The sequence below is a fragment of the Chironomus tepperi genome, unplaced genomic scaffold, assembly GCF_022539635.2.
Source record: "Chironomus tepperi strain 1889 unplaced genomic scaffold, CSIRO-AGI_Ctep_v1 contig_85, whole genome shotgun sequence".
NCBI classification, from domain to species: Eukaryota; Metazoa; Arthropoda; class Insecta; order Diptera; family Chironomidae; genus Chironomus; species Chironomus tepperi.
The window spans coordinates 3,371,818-3,392,701 of NW_027226207.1; the positions used below are offsets into that span (position 1 = coordinate 3,371,818).

General features: G+C 30.9%; 1 protein-coding gene across 3 annotated transcripts in view; it reads right to left on the reverse strand.

Annotated features, from left to right (window-relative positions):
• The window catches only part of Appl (amyloid-beta-like protein), an 83,919-nt gene extending 65,952 nt beyond the window's left edge, over positions 1-17,967 (reverse strand). For all 3 annotated transcript variants that reach the window (XM_070634876.1, XM_070634875.1, XM_070634874.1), the window contains exon 1: positions 17,570-17,967. In XM_070634876.1, the coding sequence (XP_070490977.1) occupies positions 17,570-17,635 (66 nt within the window). In that variant the 5' untranslated portion in view covers positions 17,636-17,967. The remainder of the gene's footprint in view (positions 1-17,569) is intronic.
• Positions 17,968-20,884: the final 2,917 nt, after the last annotated feature.

Genomic DNA, 20,884 nt, shown 5'->3' on the forward strand with positions numbered 1-20,884 from the left:
TAATCCTTGTTACTCAGCATCTTATACTGTTCCTGCAAGCCACAAACCCAATACTAGCACTTAATGCTGTTTCCAAGAAGATATGACTAGGCAGGACTCAATCGAATCCAGCAATAATCTTCACAATATTCACTGTTCCTCTGTTCATTGTCTAGTATGTTTGATTGTCCATTCCAGTCAATTGTGATTCATGACCTCCATTAGATGTCCTCTAAATCTACCTCTATCACTGACACCTGCCCAATACAATCCTCTCATTAGCCTTTCTTTCACCCTAAACTTCCTATCTTAACCATGAAACATTTTGGAGAATGAGATCTGTTATTATATTGTACATAAAGCCCCGGAATTTCAACTTCAGATGCTCCAAAACAATCATCCAACATCCACTTATAACAACATGCCACTAGGGCATTAAGAATAATTTTTATATTGATGAACTCTACCAAGTCAAACATTACGAATTTATGTACCCCATTAATTTTAAGTACAGGTTTGAGACTTGAACATTTCTATTAATGTTCTTTGCAACTTTAATCTTGAATTTTGATTTAGAAATGCTACAATGAACTTCTGGGAAGTTTTATCTTCAATGTTGCTTGCTGTATTCTATAAATAAGTTAATTAATTCATCGATAATGTTGAACCTTTTTAGAATTTTTAATTCAGCTATTTTTAAAACGCTCACGGTTTTTGACCATAAATTCTCATACAGCAACAGTCAATGAGAAATAGAGAAGTTTACTTTATTATTCTAGACTTATGCAGCATGCTTATTAGCAAGAATATTGTTTATAATTAAATCAAGTGCTATACTTTATATATTAAGATCACTTCGTAAGTTGAAATCCTTCACTATTAATTAAATCTTTTGAGTAAATAGAAATCTTCATTATTCATTCAAGAATATTCCATTGAGCGCTATTTAAAGTTGAAGTATTTTCCATAATTTATGCTTTTTATAAAACTTTTCTGAATATTATATTTCCATATTTTTTAAGACATAAAAAAATAGAGTTTCTCCATTCAATAACATCCACTTATGCTCTACTAATTCTTCATTGGCATACATTTCTGTATCAAATTATGCTATCATACATCAATATGCCAAAAGTATATTAAGAAGATTGAAAATGTATTTCATATTTCCTCTCATATTGATTGAGTATTTTATAGAAAATTGAAATATTGAACATTGCAATATTGATGTGGTTTTTGGTTCAATTTTTGTTAAAAATTTATTGCAAAAAATATGTATATCCATACAAGATGATGCAACTTTTGTTTGAAGTGGGAATTCATAGTTAATTTATGGAAAATATTTTGATGGAATGAAGTCTCTGTAGAATGTTTAATTAATTCACATCAATCCATTTACCCCTATTTGCTGGATATCCATTAGAGACTAGTCTCATTATAATACAAGAATATGTAATTATTATGGGTAAACATGGTCATGTGTTCATTGGAATGTAAGTATGTTACTGTATGCTGTTCCAAATATGTTGATGAATTACAGTTTATAGAATTAATTTTGATTATTGTTTCGAAGGAAAATAGCTTAATTATTGAATTTTTGGAACATTTTATGCTAAAAGGCCATTCACTTAGTACTTATTGACTCTCCCGCACTTATAGCGTCCTTAACAATTGAACAACCCCTAACAGAATCTCCGAGTAGTACAAATCTGTCAATTGGACAACGCTATGTTGCAGTATTAAAGACATTAAGCATCGACTAATCCCACCCTATCTCACTCAGTAGCTCTTACCCATAACCCCATATCCTTTAAGCTCCACCACAATCTTCAAATTGCTAGAAAATTCAATAATTTATCAAATCGCACGACTCATTAAAAGCCTGATTCAAAATTTATTCAAATTAACGGCTTTAAATTCCTCCATTTATATTATTTTAACCATTAATCTCATCCGATATTCCCACTCTCTTTCATTTCATCCTCAACACATAAATAAAGTGGAGACACAGCATAAGCTCAGCACAAACTTTTATCTCAAAAATTCCAAAAATGTCACGAAAGCACAAAATCGCTGAAAAATTCTTCTTCTTCCTTGCCATTTCATCAATTTCCAAAAAAAAAAATATATATGAATGTTTTTCCATCAATTTTGTAGCAAAAAAAAAATAGAACGTCGTGCCTTACTCAATTCCTCTCTCATAAATAACTCATTTCTCTTCCATCGTCTTTAATATCAATCAAAGAAATAAACAAAATGAAAGAGGCATCAAAGTGAAGATGAGCAAAAATTTTTGTATTATGCCTTCTTATTATGAGTCATTTATTACATTATTTCGCTAAACAACAGCGACAAACACAATTTATTCGCGATTTTTTTTATTTTCTAGAAGAAAAAGGCAGAAGCTGTGAGTCATCCATGAATGACGGTTATTGTAAAATTGAGATTTTGGGGAGATTTCTGTTTTTTGTCACAGCGACATAAGTGCGACACAGTGACATAACCATACTACATAACTATGGACCCTTAACTTAAGCATGCATTTCATAAAGTAGACGTAACTTTTGACCAAACCCCACAGAAAATGAAGGGAGCAGTTAGGTTCATCCATGAATGACGTCTTTTGAAAACATGAGGTTTTCTGTTTTCTGTCAAAGTAACATAAGCGTGTCACAGTGACATGACTGTGACACAACGTGTTTGAACCCTGAACCTCCTTCACCTCTAATAAAACAGACGTCATTTACATACTATACCCCACAGAAAAAAAGGAACTAAAACGAATTTTCTACATTTTTTTTCCATCGCATCATTTCGAACAACGAAAAAAGTGAGCGACATTCTGCGCAAAATCATGTACACAGTTGCGACTGCTGTTATTGTTGTAGTAGGAGAAAAAAGAAATAAAAAATAATTTTTACGAAGGGAAGAATATTCCACAGTCTATCAAGGAATAGAAACGAGAAAGAAAGAGAACATTTTATGAATGTATAAGCTATAGATTCAACTTTACATGTGGAGCAGATAGAATAATCTGTTTTTGGAAAAAAAAAAGAAGTAGAAAAATAGGAAATTACGGAGATACAATTTTTACGTTACTTTTCATCCCCCTTCACATATATCGTAACATACAATGTTCATCTCTCCTGTATGGATGTAAAATAATAAGAATAATAATATTAACAGCTATACAAAAAAAGAAGTCTGGCGAGGAGGAAAAAAGATTGTGTAAAAAAAAAGGGAATCTTCTTCTATTGCATGGATCTTATGGCATAACATTGTTGCTAGGATTCCCTTCTTTTATACTTCATCTGTTTGCATCTATTTTGAAGATAATAGAGGAAAAGTAGCTCGGAAGTTGAAAATTTAAGATGGGGTTGTGTAACGCTGTTTTTTTATGTGCTTCGGTGTTTGAAGAGTTTTTGAAGTTGAAATTTTGTGGTTTTGCATTTTATGCATCGTAATTTATTATTGAGTGCTGAGTATTTTTGATATTAGGGAATATAGAGGTTACTGTTACTGCAGTTGCTATTTTGGTAAATTTATGTTTTCTCCAAAGGATATTTCATTGGTTTCGATATACTCCCGAATATCACAAATCCGTTAATCTATCAAAAATTCGACCTCATGCTGATGTGGTTCTGACTTGATGCCAGAGTCTCGCTGACCTTATATCGGATTCTGGATCGCTTGAATGACTTGTGGTACACAACTTTCTGTATGACTAGTTCTTTTTGAATAGGTGTTTGAAGATGGGAATCGAACCCTTATTTTGATACTAGCAAGTCCTCCAATTATTGATTCGCTACCCTAACTCCTTGACCAAAGAGCTCGTACAAACAAGCTATTGATGAAGTCAATATTTCAATTATTATTGGTAAATATAAAGTGATAACCAGCGATAAACCAAGCATCAAGCATTATCTAATGGAAGAGCATGTATCACAATTAATCTTTACAGCTAGTAAAGTAAGCAAGTAACCTTAACTAATCGATTATCTGACTAATTGAATCACAATAACTTTTATACATGTACAATATGCATCACTTTATTGATTACCCATTTCCAACCATTCTGACTTGTACAGTAACGCTTCAAACAACATATCACTTGTTCATTAGTATTACATGTACAAAGTTACACATTAGATGATAAATTTTCATCCGAAACCCCTTCAAAAAGTCTCCCAAAAACTAGACAATTCAAATCCAAAACCACCCCAATCCATGTTCACCAGTAAAGTACAAAAAATAAATAAATCTGAATGGCATTGTGAACAAACTAGAGAACGAAAAGCAATTTGTACACCCATACACATACAGGATACTTTATTATTAGAATATCCATTAGATTCATTTTCATTGTAAACAACACAAAAAAAACCGTCTTCTTTGTTTGTATGTTCATTCCAAGTCATCGAGGAGTAAGTGAAATTGTCGTTCATTTCATGTGACACACAGAAAGTGGAGAAAATGGATTTTTTTTTCCTTGCTGCCATCTATTTCATTATGTTACTCCGCACACTCGACTTACTTGAGAGCATCCGATTATGCGATACATAATGTAAACACATATCAACATTTTTATCCATCCATGAACGAATGGGAATAAAGAATAAAATATAGCAACATTTTCAAGTGCTTTCCCTCATTTTTTCAAATAATTTCCTGTTGATACAAGAATATTGGATTTTTGTCAATTAGGGTATATTGGAATAATATGAAATTAAGATTCATGGACATGTAGATAGACTGTACTATAAAAATAGAAAAGGTCAACATTATGTGATATTTTGTCAAGAATGTGTGACTGTCGGTCTAACAAAAGCGACTATCCTAAAAATACAAATATTTTTCCGTCGATGAAAATGTCAATGTTACAGCCAAAAATCAATGAAATATTCAAACGACTTGGATGAGCTTGACGTGGAATGAGACGTAAAGTAAAAGTTTTTGTTTAGTAGGTGAGAATTTTCGGGGCTGAAAATTGATCAAAGAGAGGAAGTATTTTTGGATTTGTGTAGGTTACGAAGTTGTGCTTTGATTGAATCGGATGGAATTTAATGAAAAATTTTATAATGGATTAAATGCTTTGAAATAACTTGATTTTTTGGCTGGTTGGAGTTTAATCGAAATTACTCGGAGCACTTTTGAAGATATTGAGTAGGCTTGATGCTAATTTTGGTGGAAGGCATGTTTGTTGAGTCTTATAATTGCTTACTTGCATACTTTGTTGGCTGTACTGATTAATTGAGAGTCTTAGCCTTTCTTAAGTAATGTTAGGAGCTAATTAATTACATAGCAGCCCTCCATAGCTCAGTGGTAGAAGTATGTGAGTGGTAAATGTAGGAATACAGCTCGTGTTCGATTCCCACTCAACACCAATTGCCATAATCTACCCAACCAAGCATCTACCAACTGTCTAAACCTCCATTTCCTCTCTCCATACTAAAAACTTTCATTAAAGATCGAAAATTAATATTTCCATTATATTAGCCTCCTTATTTCCTCATCCCCATTCACACCCCTCATCAATCCACTTAACACAAAAACAAAACTTTCTTCTATGTGTCATTCGGGTGAGAAAAAGTAATTAAAAGAAATTTTACTGCCAGATACTATAAAACACTTTACTAATCGCATTGACGTCAAGAAAGCAATAAAGTAATTTTGATGCATAAACATGTCTATGTTGATGCTCATAAAGCTCATGCCATCAAAATATTCATAAACTTTTTTAAAAAAAAAAGACAAAATGTAGGTTATGGTTTTATGGCTGTACATTAATTTGATGATCGATGGTGACGAGGAATCATCTGGTGACTGAAAATTTAAGCTTAAACTTGAAGGACAGCATTATGTTGAGTGCTTTGAAGTGTCTTTTAATTTTAGAGCTGGCAACAAGCAGAAATGCTCTCAAATATAGGATGTTATAGCTATATAGGATGTCACTGCCAGACAACCCCCAAAATTGACTAAATTAATTAAATTTTTTACATCCCCAAGCAATTTATTGAACCACAAACTCAACAAATCTATTTATAGCTACATATATCATCATCAAACATAAAATTCCATCCATGCTTACCATATTTAATAATTCACCACATCCAAAACCAACAGTACAACATAAAAATATATTCCTCATATTCATCATAATTCAAGTACACTCGACAAGTCTTGTACACCCCTCAGCATACACATCTATTTATATACGATACATGATCCACAAAAAATTTGTTTCTACCATCCATCCATCCATCCTCCCCCCTTTTACCTCATCAATGATTTATGATTTATTTGTCTGACTGTCATATTTGCCGATATTGCTTATGACATGATATTGACATAATATAGTGAAAATTGATGCGTTCAAAAACAGTCAATTTGCTAAGCAACGCATCGTTCCTCTTATCAACACACGCAGCCAAACAGCGCAATATATATAAATATAGAAGACTTTAAATGTTACAGGCACTAAGGCATGGGAGAAATTTATGATATCGAACACAAAAAAAAGCATCTACCGAGAAGATAATAAGCCTGCACACTTGAATGACTTCTGTATTAATCGAACAACTCGAAACAGATCTGCTGACTGTGTCGATAGATAGTCAGTATATCCATTGAGGATGAAAATAATCGATATCGATTGAAGGATCAAGAAAAAATATTGAAAAGGAAGCAAAATCAACGAATTTTTTTTTTTTGCTTCCTAATTTTCCTTTCAATTGTGAATCGAAAAGAATATCCGGTTGTGATAAAATAAATAAGAAAGAGAAGTGACCTATCGAAATGTTTCTCTCTTTTTATATTCTGTTTCCATTCAAACCAACATTTTTTTTTTGGGACTGAAAAGATTGAATAAGAAGTAACAAAAAATTTATGCTCAATTGAATTGAAGATGCTGTGATAAAATATTGTGTGGATATATGTAACCGAAATTCAATTCTTCATATTCTTTTGGGTGGGCTGATGGTTGTCTGGTTGACAGTGGGTATCAATGGTCGATAAGCAGACAGCATGAAATGAGGCTGCTGATATACGCAGAATTACACTTTGTATTAGTAATTGGCTAGCTGTGGTTAGTTCCAATCCATTTATATCCTGCTTAATAACAAGCACCAAGTTAACAACTCTGATAATCTAAGCTACACTGCTGTTTTCATTTTATCCATCAAATTTGAATATTTCCTTGATATTGAAATTTTATATGAGGTCTGTTGGCTCACCCTCATCAAATACATCACAGATCCACATCGCATTACATAAGCTGATCAATTTTAATGTAGAATATATTCATTGTAAAAAGGAAAAATTCTATCCATGCATAATACTCAAAAAAGCTAAAATAAGCTCCATGATAGTCATAAACAAATGTATGGAAGTTATTCCGTCCATAAATAGACGTTAAAAATGGAAATGAAAAAAATGCTTCCAGGTAGAATAAAATCAAGCTTTTTTTATACCTTCCTACTTTTTTTTTGATTATACTTTATTTTATGGATATGACATACGAGAGTACTCGTGCATGGATTGATGTGAAGGTTATTTGAAGAATTTTTGATTGTTTCATGTTCGATGATGTTACTTTGATGGACATTTTCGATAGGTTGGGGAGAAATACTTTTGTAAATTTTACTATTGGAGCTGAATATGGAATTTTTTTGAAATTTTTAGGAATTTCAATAGAAAATTAAGGAAAAAATGTTTAAAGAATTTTGAAATGGTTTGTGACTAGATGTGCTTGCTGGAAACTGTGCCCGGACAGCATAGCTTGTTCATTAGAGCATCATTCCCTAGTAGATGAAGAGGGTACCCTCTACAGCAGAGTCTGGTGTGAGTTTAGTACACTGGCATGCCCATGTAGTATATTTAGAGTATGCTCTTTGACTGTTAGGGACTATAATGTCATATTAATCGTTAAATGCGTAGTTGTCCTGGCAGCACTTTGACTGTTTAATGACCTCGACCACTCAATTTCTGCAAAATCCCAAAAAATGCTATTTTCCGTCCAGTGCCGCTCGGACTTGTATTTGGAAAATTTTTGAACAATTTTTGAACAATTCAGAACTTTTTCTTCAGCATTTTGTATGGCTCAACATGCCCATTCACTGAAATTTCCATTCCACATCCCATTCTAAATTGAGAACTTAACAAAAGTATATCACAGCAACAAAATCCTGTCTCTAATGACCACATCTTGACAAATCAACCTTTCACTAATGGAAAAAGAACAGGAAAATTGTGTCCTCTCCATCCCAAAGCTACTTCTTCATTCTCTCTCAACTTCCGTTTATAAACGAAAGAGGATCAAAAATAACAAATGGTTAAATTTTCCTGTGCCTGTTTCTAAAACATTCAAGGAGACATAGAAATGTCTATTTCATACACTCAACTCATTTTACATTTTTGTGATGAGTAGATATGGGGATTGAATGGGATATATGTGTGGTAGGCATATAGTTTGACATTTAGAGACAAAAAAAGGTAGATAAGAAACAATAGAATTTTTGCTGAACAATCAACAACTGAATATGTCAAGTTGGATGGAAGGGTAGTTTTTTGAATTGTTCAAGTTATGATGGGAAATTTTGTGGAAATGGAATGAATAGTTTGGATTATTATTGAGGATGTGAAGCTGGGAGTTAATCTGAATATGAGGAAGAATTGATTTTTAGGGAGTTTTGATTGAAAGAAGCAATATTTTGAATGAATTTGAAGTTGGGTCACCCTTCAGTTTTGACTGTAAAGGCTGACATCACCAAAAGTCAGATTCAAACCCTCTGAAAGTCCTCAAACTGAACTTTCCGGAACTCATGATTGAAGTAAGCAATTTGAGGTTGAGTCACCCTTTATGCTCATTTCTCATCCATATCCAACTTATATCCCTAAATTCCTAAATCCTCAAAACTAAACCTTTAGTCAATGTCCACCCCTCCTCATCCATTTGGTCACTAAAAATTCATTTAAACTCATTCATCCAGTCTTAAATTTTTACTTATTTTACATAACAAAATCCCATTCCAATTCCGAAAATAAAATGAAATCAGGTACGAGAAAAAAAGGGTGGAAAAACTACAAACAAAACGAATGTTGTTGTCATTTGTGTGTCTCAACTGTTTTTTTTGTATTGTGTCAGTATCCCATGAAAATGCCTGTTAAAAAGCACATTTCTCATCTATAATGCTCCTTGACATTCCATTTGTTGTATTTTTATGTACAAAAAATTTTATCCTCTCTTTTTTTTTTTGTCATTTCATTCCATTCCATTCTTTCGTTTGCTTGATAGTGCTCCCTTGATACTAACTGTGGCTTGGACGATATTCACAGATGCGGATAACAATGAATTTTTTGGTATGCAAGTTTTTTTTTTATTCCTATCCAATGTCCTACTCATTCCCAAATGCCTTAAAAAACCTTTTTTTCTTTTCATCCTCGTCGTTCCCTTCATTCTTATGCAATCAGCATAATAAGGATAGTATCAGCATTAAGGGAATATTTCGGAATGAAGATTTCATTTCAATTTTCATTTTTCATCAATTTCTATAGGAACGAGCAGCTATTGGAATGGGAAAATTAAATTTTCTCATCATCATCAGCATCAGCATGATCGTCAATACATAAAAAAAAGCTTCGATTTTTTCCTTCTCTTTTTATTGCAAATTGAGCAATTACCATTACATCCAGAGGTGCCATATCACTTTTTATCATTTAAGTGCCTTTCAATTGACTCCAAAAAAAAAAGTTAGAAATGAGGGGAGATCAATTTCAAGGCAAGAAGATTCTCACTGTAAAAAAAGGAATCGTCTCATAGTTTATCACAACGGTACTCAATTTTACTCTTTCCAGTTCATAAATCCCGAAATACGATATCAAAATAAATGCTATAAAATTTTTCTTCTCCTTTCTTTTTAGTGTTGGTGGAACTGTTACGACTCTTCCTTGTATTTTATTATATATGGATATAACAAATAACACAAAAAAGGAAGAAAAAAGTAAAGTCTTTCAATCGGAGGTCGGAGGGGCAATGTGATAAAGTATCGTAAAAATTCCGACACAATGGAGAGAAGTTTGAAGGTTTAGAGGAAGTAGAGGACTTTGTGACGCATTGAGGAAGTAAAGCTTTAGTGGTTAGAGCTACTTGCTCAACTTAAGTCAGGGTATTCAGCGTATTCAGCTCATATTATTGAATTCAGCTCAATTAATCATATTTAGCTCTTTTAAACGAATTTAGCTCAAACTAGCATATTCAGCACAATTAAGCGAATTCTCCTTAATTCTACCTATTCGGCATATTCAACTCAACTCAGCTTATTCAGCTCAATTAAGCGTATTCAGCTCGAAAAACCAACTTCAGTTTGATTCATTATTTTCAGTACAATTCTGACAATTCAGCAATTTCTGCTCAAATCCACATATTCAGTTCGATTCTGTTTATTCAGATCAATTAAGCATATTCAGCACAACTCAGCATATTCAGTCTAGTCAGCTAAATTCAGCATGTTCAGCATAAATCACTCGATAAGTCATCGATGATACAAAATGAAACTTAAAACCCAATTTTCTTTACAAAATCAGTTCTAATAAAAATAAAATAAGTTGTACCCCCATCACGAATCCCATCTCATTCCGTATAATAAATGCGAGCAGTGTGAAATCCTTGAACATAAGAAACAAGAGAAAACGTACGAGAAATAAAATAAAAAGCTCATATCAGATATCTCAAATTCAGATTGGATTTGAATTTATTGTATTTGCGAAGAAAGTTCATTTTTCAACAGGATCTAGCAATGTGCATGTATACACCAAGTATTGAATTTTTATATCGAACAGATATTGCTAGTCTTGTTGAATGGAAGCGCATGATGAAAATCCAAATGGGCAGGCAAGGGTAAGCTTTAAATTGGAAATACTATAAAATATTGGATTCTTCAACAGCTTTTGGATAAAAAAAAAACTTTTGCTGCAATTTTACTCTTTATTCAAGTATTAAATGATAGACATGCTGATGATACTTCTGAATCTGCTACTGATACTATCCAATGAGATATTGAGATTGAAAAGAGATTTTTGATGAAAATGTTTTATGTATCGGATTGATATTGTTTTTTTGTGTTTTTTTGGTTGTTGAAGTTGAAATATAAAACTTTTTTGCTTGTTGTTGTTCCTACTGCTGTCTGTGAGGTTGTGGAATAAATCTTCAATTGAAATGGCTTTAGGATTTATGTTTGCGATGATTTTGATGAATTGGAAATTGCTGGGATGCCTTAAAAATCGAGAATTGGAATCTAAATTGATATGAAATTTGAAAATGGATTTTCATGTATAATTGGGATTAAGAGGTTGAGTGGAAGTAGATGGGAGACTTTATTTATTTTGAAGGAGTTATTGTGGGTTGGAAATGAGTTTATTTATGTATTTTGTGGTGTCTGAGTTGCTTGTGTTTCAGAAATTCTAAAAATTTCTGCTTTGTTCCCTTAAAAATATTCAATATTTAGCATAATTGCAGAAAATGCGCTTTAGACACTCAATAGTAGTAACTTTCTTACTTGAAAAATTGTAATACATACGCTTTTAACTCTAAAATGTTCATCAATCTTATTTAATTCTTACAATTATTTTCAAATTTGATCAGAAATTACGTTACTCTGTGAAAATGCGCTTTAACCACTCAACACCCATGCCTTCATTACTTGATAAATTTTCCAAACTTTTCCTTTTCGAAAATACTCCAAAATCCCCCATCTTACATCGACATCACAACCTTTCACTCTAAAAATATCTCAAAAACAAGCTAAACAAAGAAGAAGAATATCCATTAAAATTATTACCCAAACTTCCTACTTGCCATTCACAAAAGGATGTCCAAATATCATGAAGACGTCTCTAATATCCCTCAATACAGTATTAAAATACTTCACAAAAATGAAAGCTTTAATAAATTCCTCATTGTGTTTTTATAATAAAAAGAAATCTCTTTTAATACCTTTTGTAACGACTCTCAAGCTTTTGTGTCTATTGCTTACAGACTCTGGCTATAAATATTCAAATTTTTTAAGACATTTTCCATGGAAAAGTCTCATAAAAAATTTTTTCTTTTTTTTTCTTGTACGTAAGCAAAAGTTCAGAAAACAATTTTCCAGTTCCCCCCTTTTTTCGATCTTGTGTCTCAAAGTTTTATGCTTTATGTGGTATTGTGATTTTTTGGTATATGGCAAAAAGATAGTTGCTGAGAATAAGATTTTCGAAAGGTCAGAGGTTGATTTTTGTTGAAGGTTGAAACTTGTCATATGGAATTAGGGCTTTGGATTTTTGATTGAAAGACTTTTTGGATGTAAGAAGTTGACATTGCACTTTGAGGATGTCACAGCAATTTGTTTAATGTTCTTTATTGGTGTCAAATTGATGGAGATAAGGCACTTTAATCTTGGTAATGAATATTTTTTTGTGCTTATTGGACGATAAGTTGACATTCTTTGGTTATTGGTGGTTTGGGAGTGGATGTGATAATTTGATAAGACAGTGGACATGGAAATGTGATTGGATGTCACTAATTCTAGTTGTATAAGTCAAATGATTCCGGGAACTAATAGATTATATTGCAGAAAATACGGGGAACTTAAGGAAAACTAGTAAAAACACAAAGACTGGACATAAACACTCAAAATGCTTCCAATCAAAGCATTTCCAGTTCTGTGACAACTTATGGCACTGACATACCATACATGATCTATGAAACAGTTGCTGGACTTACTCTTAGTCACCTAAATTGCACTTCAAAATCGAATTTAGTTCAGAACCGATAAGTTCCGCAAAATATTCCGTCGGTCTCATGCACCAACTATCAATTTCATCAAGAGTCCATTCAACTTCATCCTCATCAATACAAACTTTCCACTTAAAATCCCTCATAAAACTCACACATCTTCTCAGCTATTCATCATCTTCCTCAAAACTCAAAAGCTATTAATTATTAATCTTGACCTTTTCATATAAATTTTTTTTCAAGCTATTTATAGGAACGTCTTATAATAGAAAACAGCAGAAAGAGTTTTCTCTTCTCTCTAATTAGATGCAAGCACTTGATTGAAATGTTATTTTGGGTCAGATTGTTATTGTTATTTGAAGCATTGTTGTTGAGATTTAATAAAATATTTATGAATTTTGTGGGGTAATGAAGATGTTTGAGATAGTGACTTAATTAATTTTTTAGTGCTTTTGTAGTTTTTGGCTGGTTTTTTTACTAAATGATTGGAAGTTCAGATAGATCAGGGTTTATACAGCTCGACCGCTCGACCGCTCGACTGCTCGACAGCTTGACTGCTCGACTGCTCGATAGCTTGACTGCTCGACCGCTCGACCCGACTCCATGATTGAGATTTCATTACATCAAGTCTAAATATGTCCAATTTATTGACTGTATACGTCATTTAAGCTTAGTCCATTCCAAAAAATTCAGGAAATTAAAGCTTTTTTCCTAAAAATTTCTCATTTTTTCCACGGAAAGTCCCTTAAGAATTAAATCCATTTTCTGTTTATTCCATTGAAAGCTTCTGATCACGAGATTTATATGATTGTCATGAGAATTGAATTAATCTCATAGCAACATTTTAACAAAGTACCATAAAGTATGCCTAAAGGACTTATCGAAAAAAAAAATACAAAGGTAGTTTAAGCACCTTTATTTCCTCATCCTTTTGTGTCATCAAACAGTTCCATGAATTTTTGTCATAAAAGTAGGCTTTTTGGACATGATTTTACTTTTCTGTATATGTGTGTATCGTCTCTATGGATTGATTTCGTTTCTATAGCTAGGTATCGATTGATTGGACAATGCGTAAAATGCGGACTTTTTTTTATGTCAATGTGCATAAAGCTTATAATGTTGATACATTTTTGGGAGAATTATGACAGCTTATGTGTCCATTATTGAGGCTCAAATATTAAAATAATGGCATGAAATATGCGATAAATATTTAAAATTGGTAATTTAATTTTTTAGGGAGTATGTGTTAAGTTTGTTGGCTGTAAAAATTTTGGCTTTTTGTGACAAAATTTTTATTGATTTGTAAAATTTTAAAAATTGGTTTTTAGATTTGAAACTTTTTTAAAAATTTGATTTTTTTAATTGATTTCTTTCTCAGAAAAATATTTGATTTAATTTGAAAAATTTAAAATTCTCAAAAATTCATCTTAAAAATTCAAAAGAAATTGAATTTTAAAATTTCAATGAAACTCTTTTTAACTTACAAGAGTAAAATTTAAATTTAACTTTCCAAATTTGAATATAATTTTCTAAATTTGAATTTAATTTTCTAATTTCAAATTTAAATTTCTAAATGTTATTTTAAATATTGAGTTTCAAATTTCTAAATTTTAAAATTTAAAATTCAATTTTCTAGACTTCAGATTTAGTTTCTAAATTTTAAATTTGAATTCAAAATTTTAAATTTGAATTTAATAATTAAGATTTTAAAACTTTTAAATTTAGAAATTCATACAATTCAATTCGGTATTTGAAATTAAATGTTTACATATGATATTTTAGATTTTAATTTGAAAATTTCAAAATTTTCGAAAATTCATAGATTTGAAGAAAAAAAAATCTTTTAAATTTTTAAAAAACAATTTTGTAAAGAAGTTTGAAATTCAAAAGAAACTCAATCTTCCAATCTCAAAATAATAATCTTAAATCGCAATAAATTTCCTGAAAAAATCGATTTAAAAAAATCGAATTCATTCTTTATCAATTCTTCCCCAAAAATATGTGACTTTCCAGCCTGATTTCTCGTATTTCCATAAAAAAATATATATCATTGAAAATTTTCCCTTCTCTTATATCCTGACATTTTAATTAAAAAGCCGCACATACACTAAAAATTTCAATGTGAATAATATAGTTTATCATTTTGAAGAGAGCAAATAACAGAAAATTTAATTGAGATATTTTTGACCTTTTAGCTACCCACACTGCCATATCTGCTATGCGGATAATATAGACAAAAAGACTATAAATCAACAAGCTTCATGGAAAATAATAATGCTGCAAAAAAATATTGCATCGATTCAAGAAGAAAATATGAAAAAAGAAATTGTGGCAGCAGCATAAAGCATGAGAAGGAAAATTAGTAGCCTGATGAATTATTCAGGCGGGTATCATGCGCGAGGTCATAATTATAATATTATTTTTTCCTGTTTCTTTTCATGACACTCTCGAGAATGTTAAAGGAATGAAATTTGAGTGCTGTTGCTACTGCCGTTCACATGCAAACATGTCAGTCGTACTTCCTTTTTACTCTTTTCCTGCTGCGCATTATTTTGAATTGAATTAGGATTTCTTTTTTCGATATAATTATTGTTTTTGGTTTGGGAGGAAGTGGGGATTGTTGGAGGCATTGTTGTCACAAATTGTCAATAATTTACTAGTCTATTTTGGAGTATGAGTCATTGTCATGTCCTTGAATATGAATAAATGGAAAGCTATATGGAAATTGAAATTTGAAGCTTAAACCTACAATTTTATGGAAATTATGGGTGATATATTTAACTAGTTATATTAATGTTGAGGCTCAAAATTTCGACAAATATAAAAACTTATAAAATTCTCGAAAATCTTGTCAAAAAATTTAAAAATTTAGAAATTTTTGATAAAATTGAATTTTAAAATTAAGAAAATTTCGAAAATTTCGAGAAAATTGTTTTAAAAATTCAAATTTTATTAGGTAAATAATTTGAATTAAATCCAATTTATTAACAATATTTTAAACAATATTGATCTTCAAAATCTACTTTTATCCAATTTAAACTACAAATTTTTAAATTCTTTATCAATTAAAATAATTGCTTTTAATTCATTAAATAATACTTTTTATATCAATTATTCCTTTTGTTATATCTAGTAATCCATAAGAGCAACTGTAAGAGCATATAATAATCCTATCAGTTTTTGTATAACTGAGCTGAGTTGTAACTCAATCAAGTCCTTTAACCCTTTTATATAATTTAATCGTAACGACGAAGCAATTATGAGTAATTGGAACGTTTTGAATTTTTAAATATTGCTAATTAAATGAAAAAAATGAAAGAAAGCAATTTAAAATGTCAGTGATACTAAAGAGAGTTTTAAGTTTCATATATTCAGGAGTTGAAATGTTTAATTGAGAATTTCTTTTTGAATTATTATTATAGATGACTTAATTGAAGCGTGACTTTTTAATTTTAACAAAATATCGAGATAATTTTGGAAAAATCAGGACACTTTTGAAAAAAAAAAAAATATCGATAATTGTATATGAAATAAGCAAAGTTTCAAATCATTTCTTCAAATTAAAGGAAATTTCGATTACATTTATTTTTAGATTCATAAATTTAAATCTTAGAAATGCATTAAAATGGTTTGATCAAAGCAAAAAAGTTATTTTAAGTTTTTACGACTTTTTCCATTTTTATAAATTTTATGATCTTCGCCAAAGAAACGTCATTATCATTATGTAGCATCCTAGGCTCCAAGTCTGAGCATGGTTCTAATAAGTAATGCGTCATTACGCAAAAATATTGAATTTTCAAAAATTCCTCAATTTTCTAGAATTTAATATACAATTCCTAATTAATTAGTGCTATATCTTAGCAAACTCCAAAAGTTGGTCGAACTTTAATGTGAATGGGTCTCCATTGGAGTCCGGTTCAAAAAAATGGATTGTCGAATCCATTGAACTACACTGGACTCAAGTCGGGACTCTAGTAAAGTCCTCAGTTTTGGACTTCTAGAATCCGAACCTTTCAAAGACTTGCCAACTCTGCAAACATCAAATTCAAGTCAAAAACTCACGAAATACACTCAATCAAGCTCAATACTCCCAAATCATAAAGTAAAGTACATTCAACAAATTATTACAAATCCAATTCATTAATATTCACTTAAATAAGTCAAGAAACCCCACCGAAAATTACGCTCTCATGTTTACAAAAAATAAAATAAAAATTCCCAACACCAACAGTCCTTCATAAAACTTATTTTTCTACATTTTACATGTATACAAGAACAAAAAGGAACGGAAAAAATCATTCTTACAAGAAATCGATTTTTTTTTTCGTTTCGCTTGTGCGAAGCAAAGCAATTCAATTGTATTAGAAGAATTCTTCACTTTGCGGATGAGTGTGGATTTGTTGGGGGGGAAAGTGAGTCTCATTTCTGTTCAAGAATCATTCTCAAAATGGTATTAGTATCGGTTCTGTTTTTCATTTCTTCTCGCTCATGCAGTAAGTCCAGATGACTTCCATACACACAAAAGTAGTCAGTCAGTAAAGTTAATTATAATTTTATTTACATTTACGTACAACTGATATCGATTTTTTTGTATGTCATGTCCTCGCTAGTTTCTTTCTTTTTTTTTATTCTTCATGCATAATGTATTTTTCATTTGTTATACAAAAGGTGAGTCATCGGGCTCTCATATTCCTTTTTCGCAAAAGTTCTATGTAGAAGAAAAGGAGCCAGACAAGGACGGAAAATATCCTTATTGGAAATTTCTTTTTTTCTGATTCCATTTTTTTGTAGATAAAAAAAAGTATAAAATTTCATAAATACCTGCACGTATGATGAGTATCCTAATACAGTGATGACGAAAATTGACACCAAATTTGAGGGTGTCATTTTGATCGACTTTATTCCACAAGAAAAATCCAAATTAATAAAAATTTTCTTTATTTTTTTCCTTTTTTTTTTACTTTCCACTACTTCTGACTTATTCAGCTACGAAAAAAATTTGAAATTCCACTGCGGAAAATTTTTCAAGTTTTCACTAATTTTCACAACTTTATATGACTTTTCAAATGATTTTCTCTTCAAATTTAGCACAATGCTAGTCACAAATGAATAATTGATTGTTTTTCAATCACAATTATGCACAATTAATCCAGAAAAATCAATTTTTATATATCAATTAGATTCACACACGCCGAATAGAATTGAACTTATCGGATTGAATGTTTTCCATCGAATGATGAAATTTCTTTACTACTGATGTTGTGAGAGCGCACGGCTGATGCGAATGGAATATTATGGAAAATGATGCAGACTTAGTTGGTCGCCCCCGCTGAATTTTATTATGGTCGATTATGATGAAATGGGAAAAATTTTAAGGGATGTAAAAAATTTTGGAAAATTTCAAAATTTCATGAATTTTTAAGAATTTCTTCAATTTCTAACATCAATTCTAGTTCCAATAAGACTCAAAAAATCCAATAAGAAATGAAAAAAATCCATCAAAAAAATCATTCTCTCGATGCAACAGAACTGAAAATGAAACGCGCGCATACACAAAGAGAGTAAAATTTATTCCTTTACATTCTCACTCGCTTGTTACATTAACCCTCTTATGCTGACTCATTTCTATGTTATGGCTGGAATAGAATTTAATTATAGCTAATTTAAAATTTTTATACATACACACAAATGTAGTCAGCAGTGGAAAAACTCAAAGAGAGGGAAACACAAAAAGTTTTTTCATATTTATTTGTACTAGGTAGGATGAAAGTAAATGAATTTATGATATAGCAAATATATTTACTGTTTAGGAAGTTTTTTTTTTAAAAATTTTCATTTTATTCTCAAAAAAAGGAAGTCAGTAGAAAAGGTTTAAAACAGGGTTCATAGATTCGGGGTAACTTTTTTTGGATAATAATTGCATAAACTTGATAGTTTTAGGAAATAAAATTTAATTGCTTATTAAAAGAGTTTTTAATGTTCTGAAAAATTTTGGATTAATCTAGATAAATCCTTATAGCTACTTGGGTGAAGGAACGAGATTTTTTAGTAAATATTTTTTAGTGAATTATGTCTAAAGAGGTTCAGTTTGACCCCAAAAGCTACCCTTATTCCCACCTTTTGTCATATTTCTATGAAGTTGCCAGTTACTCACTTACTTCCATGACCGAACAGACCAACTCATCTAGAAGGTTTCTGAAGAACTAGCTTTTTCACTGGTTACTGCTTGCCAGTTACCAATATTGAGTAGTCACCCGAGTAGCACAATGTATTCAGTAGGGCACTGTTAAGTGGTCATGTTAACGGCAAGATGTGTTTAAATCCTGACGGCTACGAGACAGCTAATGTTCAAAAGCCAGTTTCTAATTTAACCTAGGGCATTCTATCCAACTTACTTATTTACTGAATCCATTGTCCGTCTTGAAGCCTAGGTTATGAAAAAAGGCTTTCCATCTGACTCTATTGCTTTTCATGTCTCTTTTGAAGCACCAGAGCGCCTTTTACTTGTGGAAACATGTGCATCCTATCCAAGTAACAATTTAATTTCATATCCAGAATTAAATACGTCGACTTTTGGTTCATGAGTAGAGCTCTCTAAATTGTTCAAAAACAGGACTCAACATATCCAAAGTCACTCACATGTTCAACGCAACTAAGACAAAATAAGCCCTAAAGTCCAACTACCCTAAAAATCAAGCTTCCAATAGGCAAAAAAAAAAAAACTTTAACAAACAAATTAAAATTTGACTATGCAATGAAAAGTTTTTGTAACGGTAGACATTATTATATGAGCATATACATTAAAATAAAAATGTTTTTCCCGTCTGCCTGAAAAAAGAATCTGAAAATAACTAAGCGACAAATTTTGCTTCATTTTAATTAATTAAAAAATGAGAAAAAAAATATATTTTTTTAATGTTTACCCGATAACTTTTAATATGAATATTTCCTGAATGGATATAAAAGTTTTATAAAGTTTTCAATGATTATAAAAAGCTTTTGGATATGACTCAACTAAAAACTAGTAGTTTAATAAAATTTCATTTTCCGAGAAATTTTCATCCATGTTAACGATATGTTTGTGATATAATTCGTAGAATTAAAATATGAAGCTACATGCTTTATGCAAGAAATATTGTTGGAAGTCATGCTTTTGTCAAGGTTCTAAGAAATGAATTTTTGTAAAATAATTGAAATTTTTTCATAGGATTCTTGACTCAGTTTGTCTTTATAGCTCTGTACTGATAATCAGACTTTCTTCACTGGCCATACACATCCATGATGATCCATAGCCTCCTTAAATTGTCATCTGAGACTGGTCCTATCTCCAACTACTGCTTACCAATTGCAATGCTGTCAATAGCTTCATTCCATGAATTTTTTGTTCGTCATCTTGACTCTATTGCTATACTAGCCAATCAGAACAGTCTCTGAGCGAATCTTTCAATAAGAGGATTCGAACCTTCACCGAATATCGTTCTATCTACATTTCTGCTTCTAACTGTAATCTGCTTCTCTCAACATTAGCATAACATCAATGGATATTATTGAACATTTTTTCAGTTGAATCCAACAACATCAGCTTTTGTGCTATTTACGTTACATGCAAAGAAAAATTAATTCCAGTTATTTGTGATATCAATAACATTGCCGTGACTGCTTTTGAAATAAAATGTCAATTTAATTGCATTTTTCTTTGTATTTTTAGCAATTACTTTTCCTTTTATTTTTAACATTTTATTGGATTCTTTAAAATTAATAAAGAATTTTATTGATTCGTTAGCATTGATTAAACTGTAACTGAATTTTATTGAATATATTGAATCATTTCAACTGCATTTATTGAATCATATTTTACTGATTTAATTTTTTTAAAAAAATATATATAATGGCCTTGGAGTCATGTCAATATGGATGATATGGAAATGCAGGATGATTAAAAAATTGATATTTTAATGGTTTCTCACAAATGGAATTCTGTTTGGTTAATCAACACTTTTTTGTGAATTTCACTAATTGAAGCATTTTGTTTGTCTGTCTGGATTACTGATAAGATCATGCTGAACACTATTTGACCAAGACTTGATTGAGCTAAATTCAAATTTTATTGGATTAAATCTCGGCTTGATTGGATTG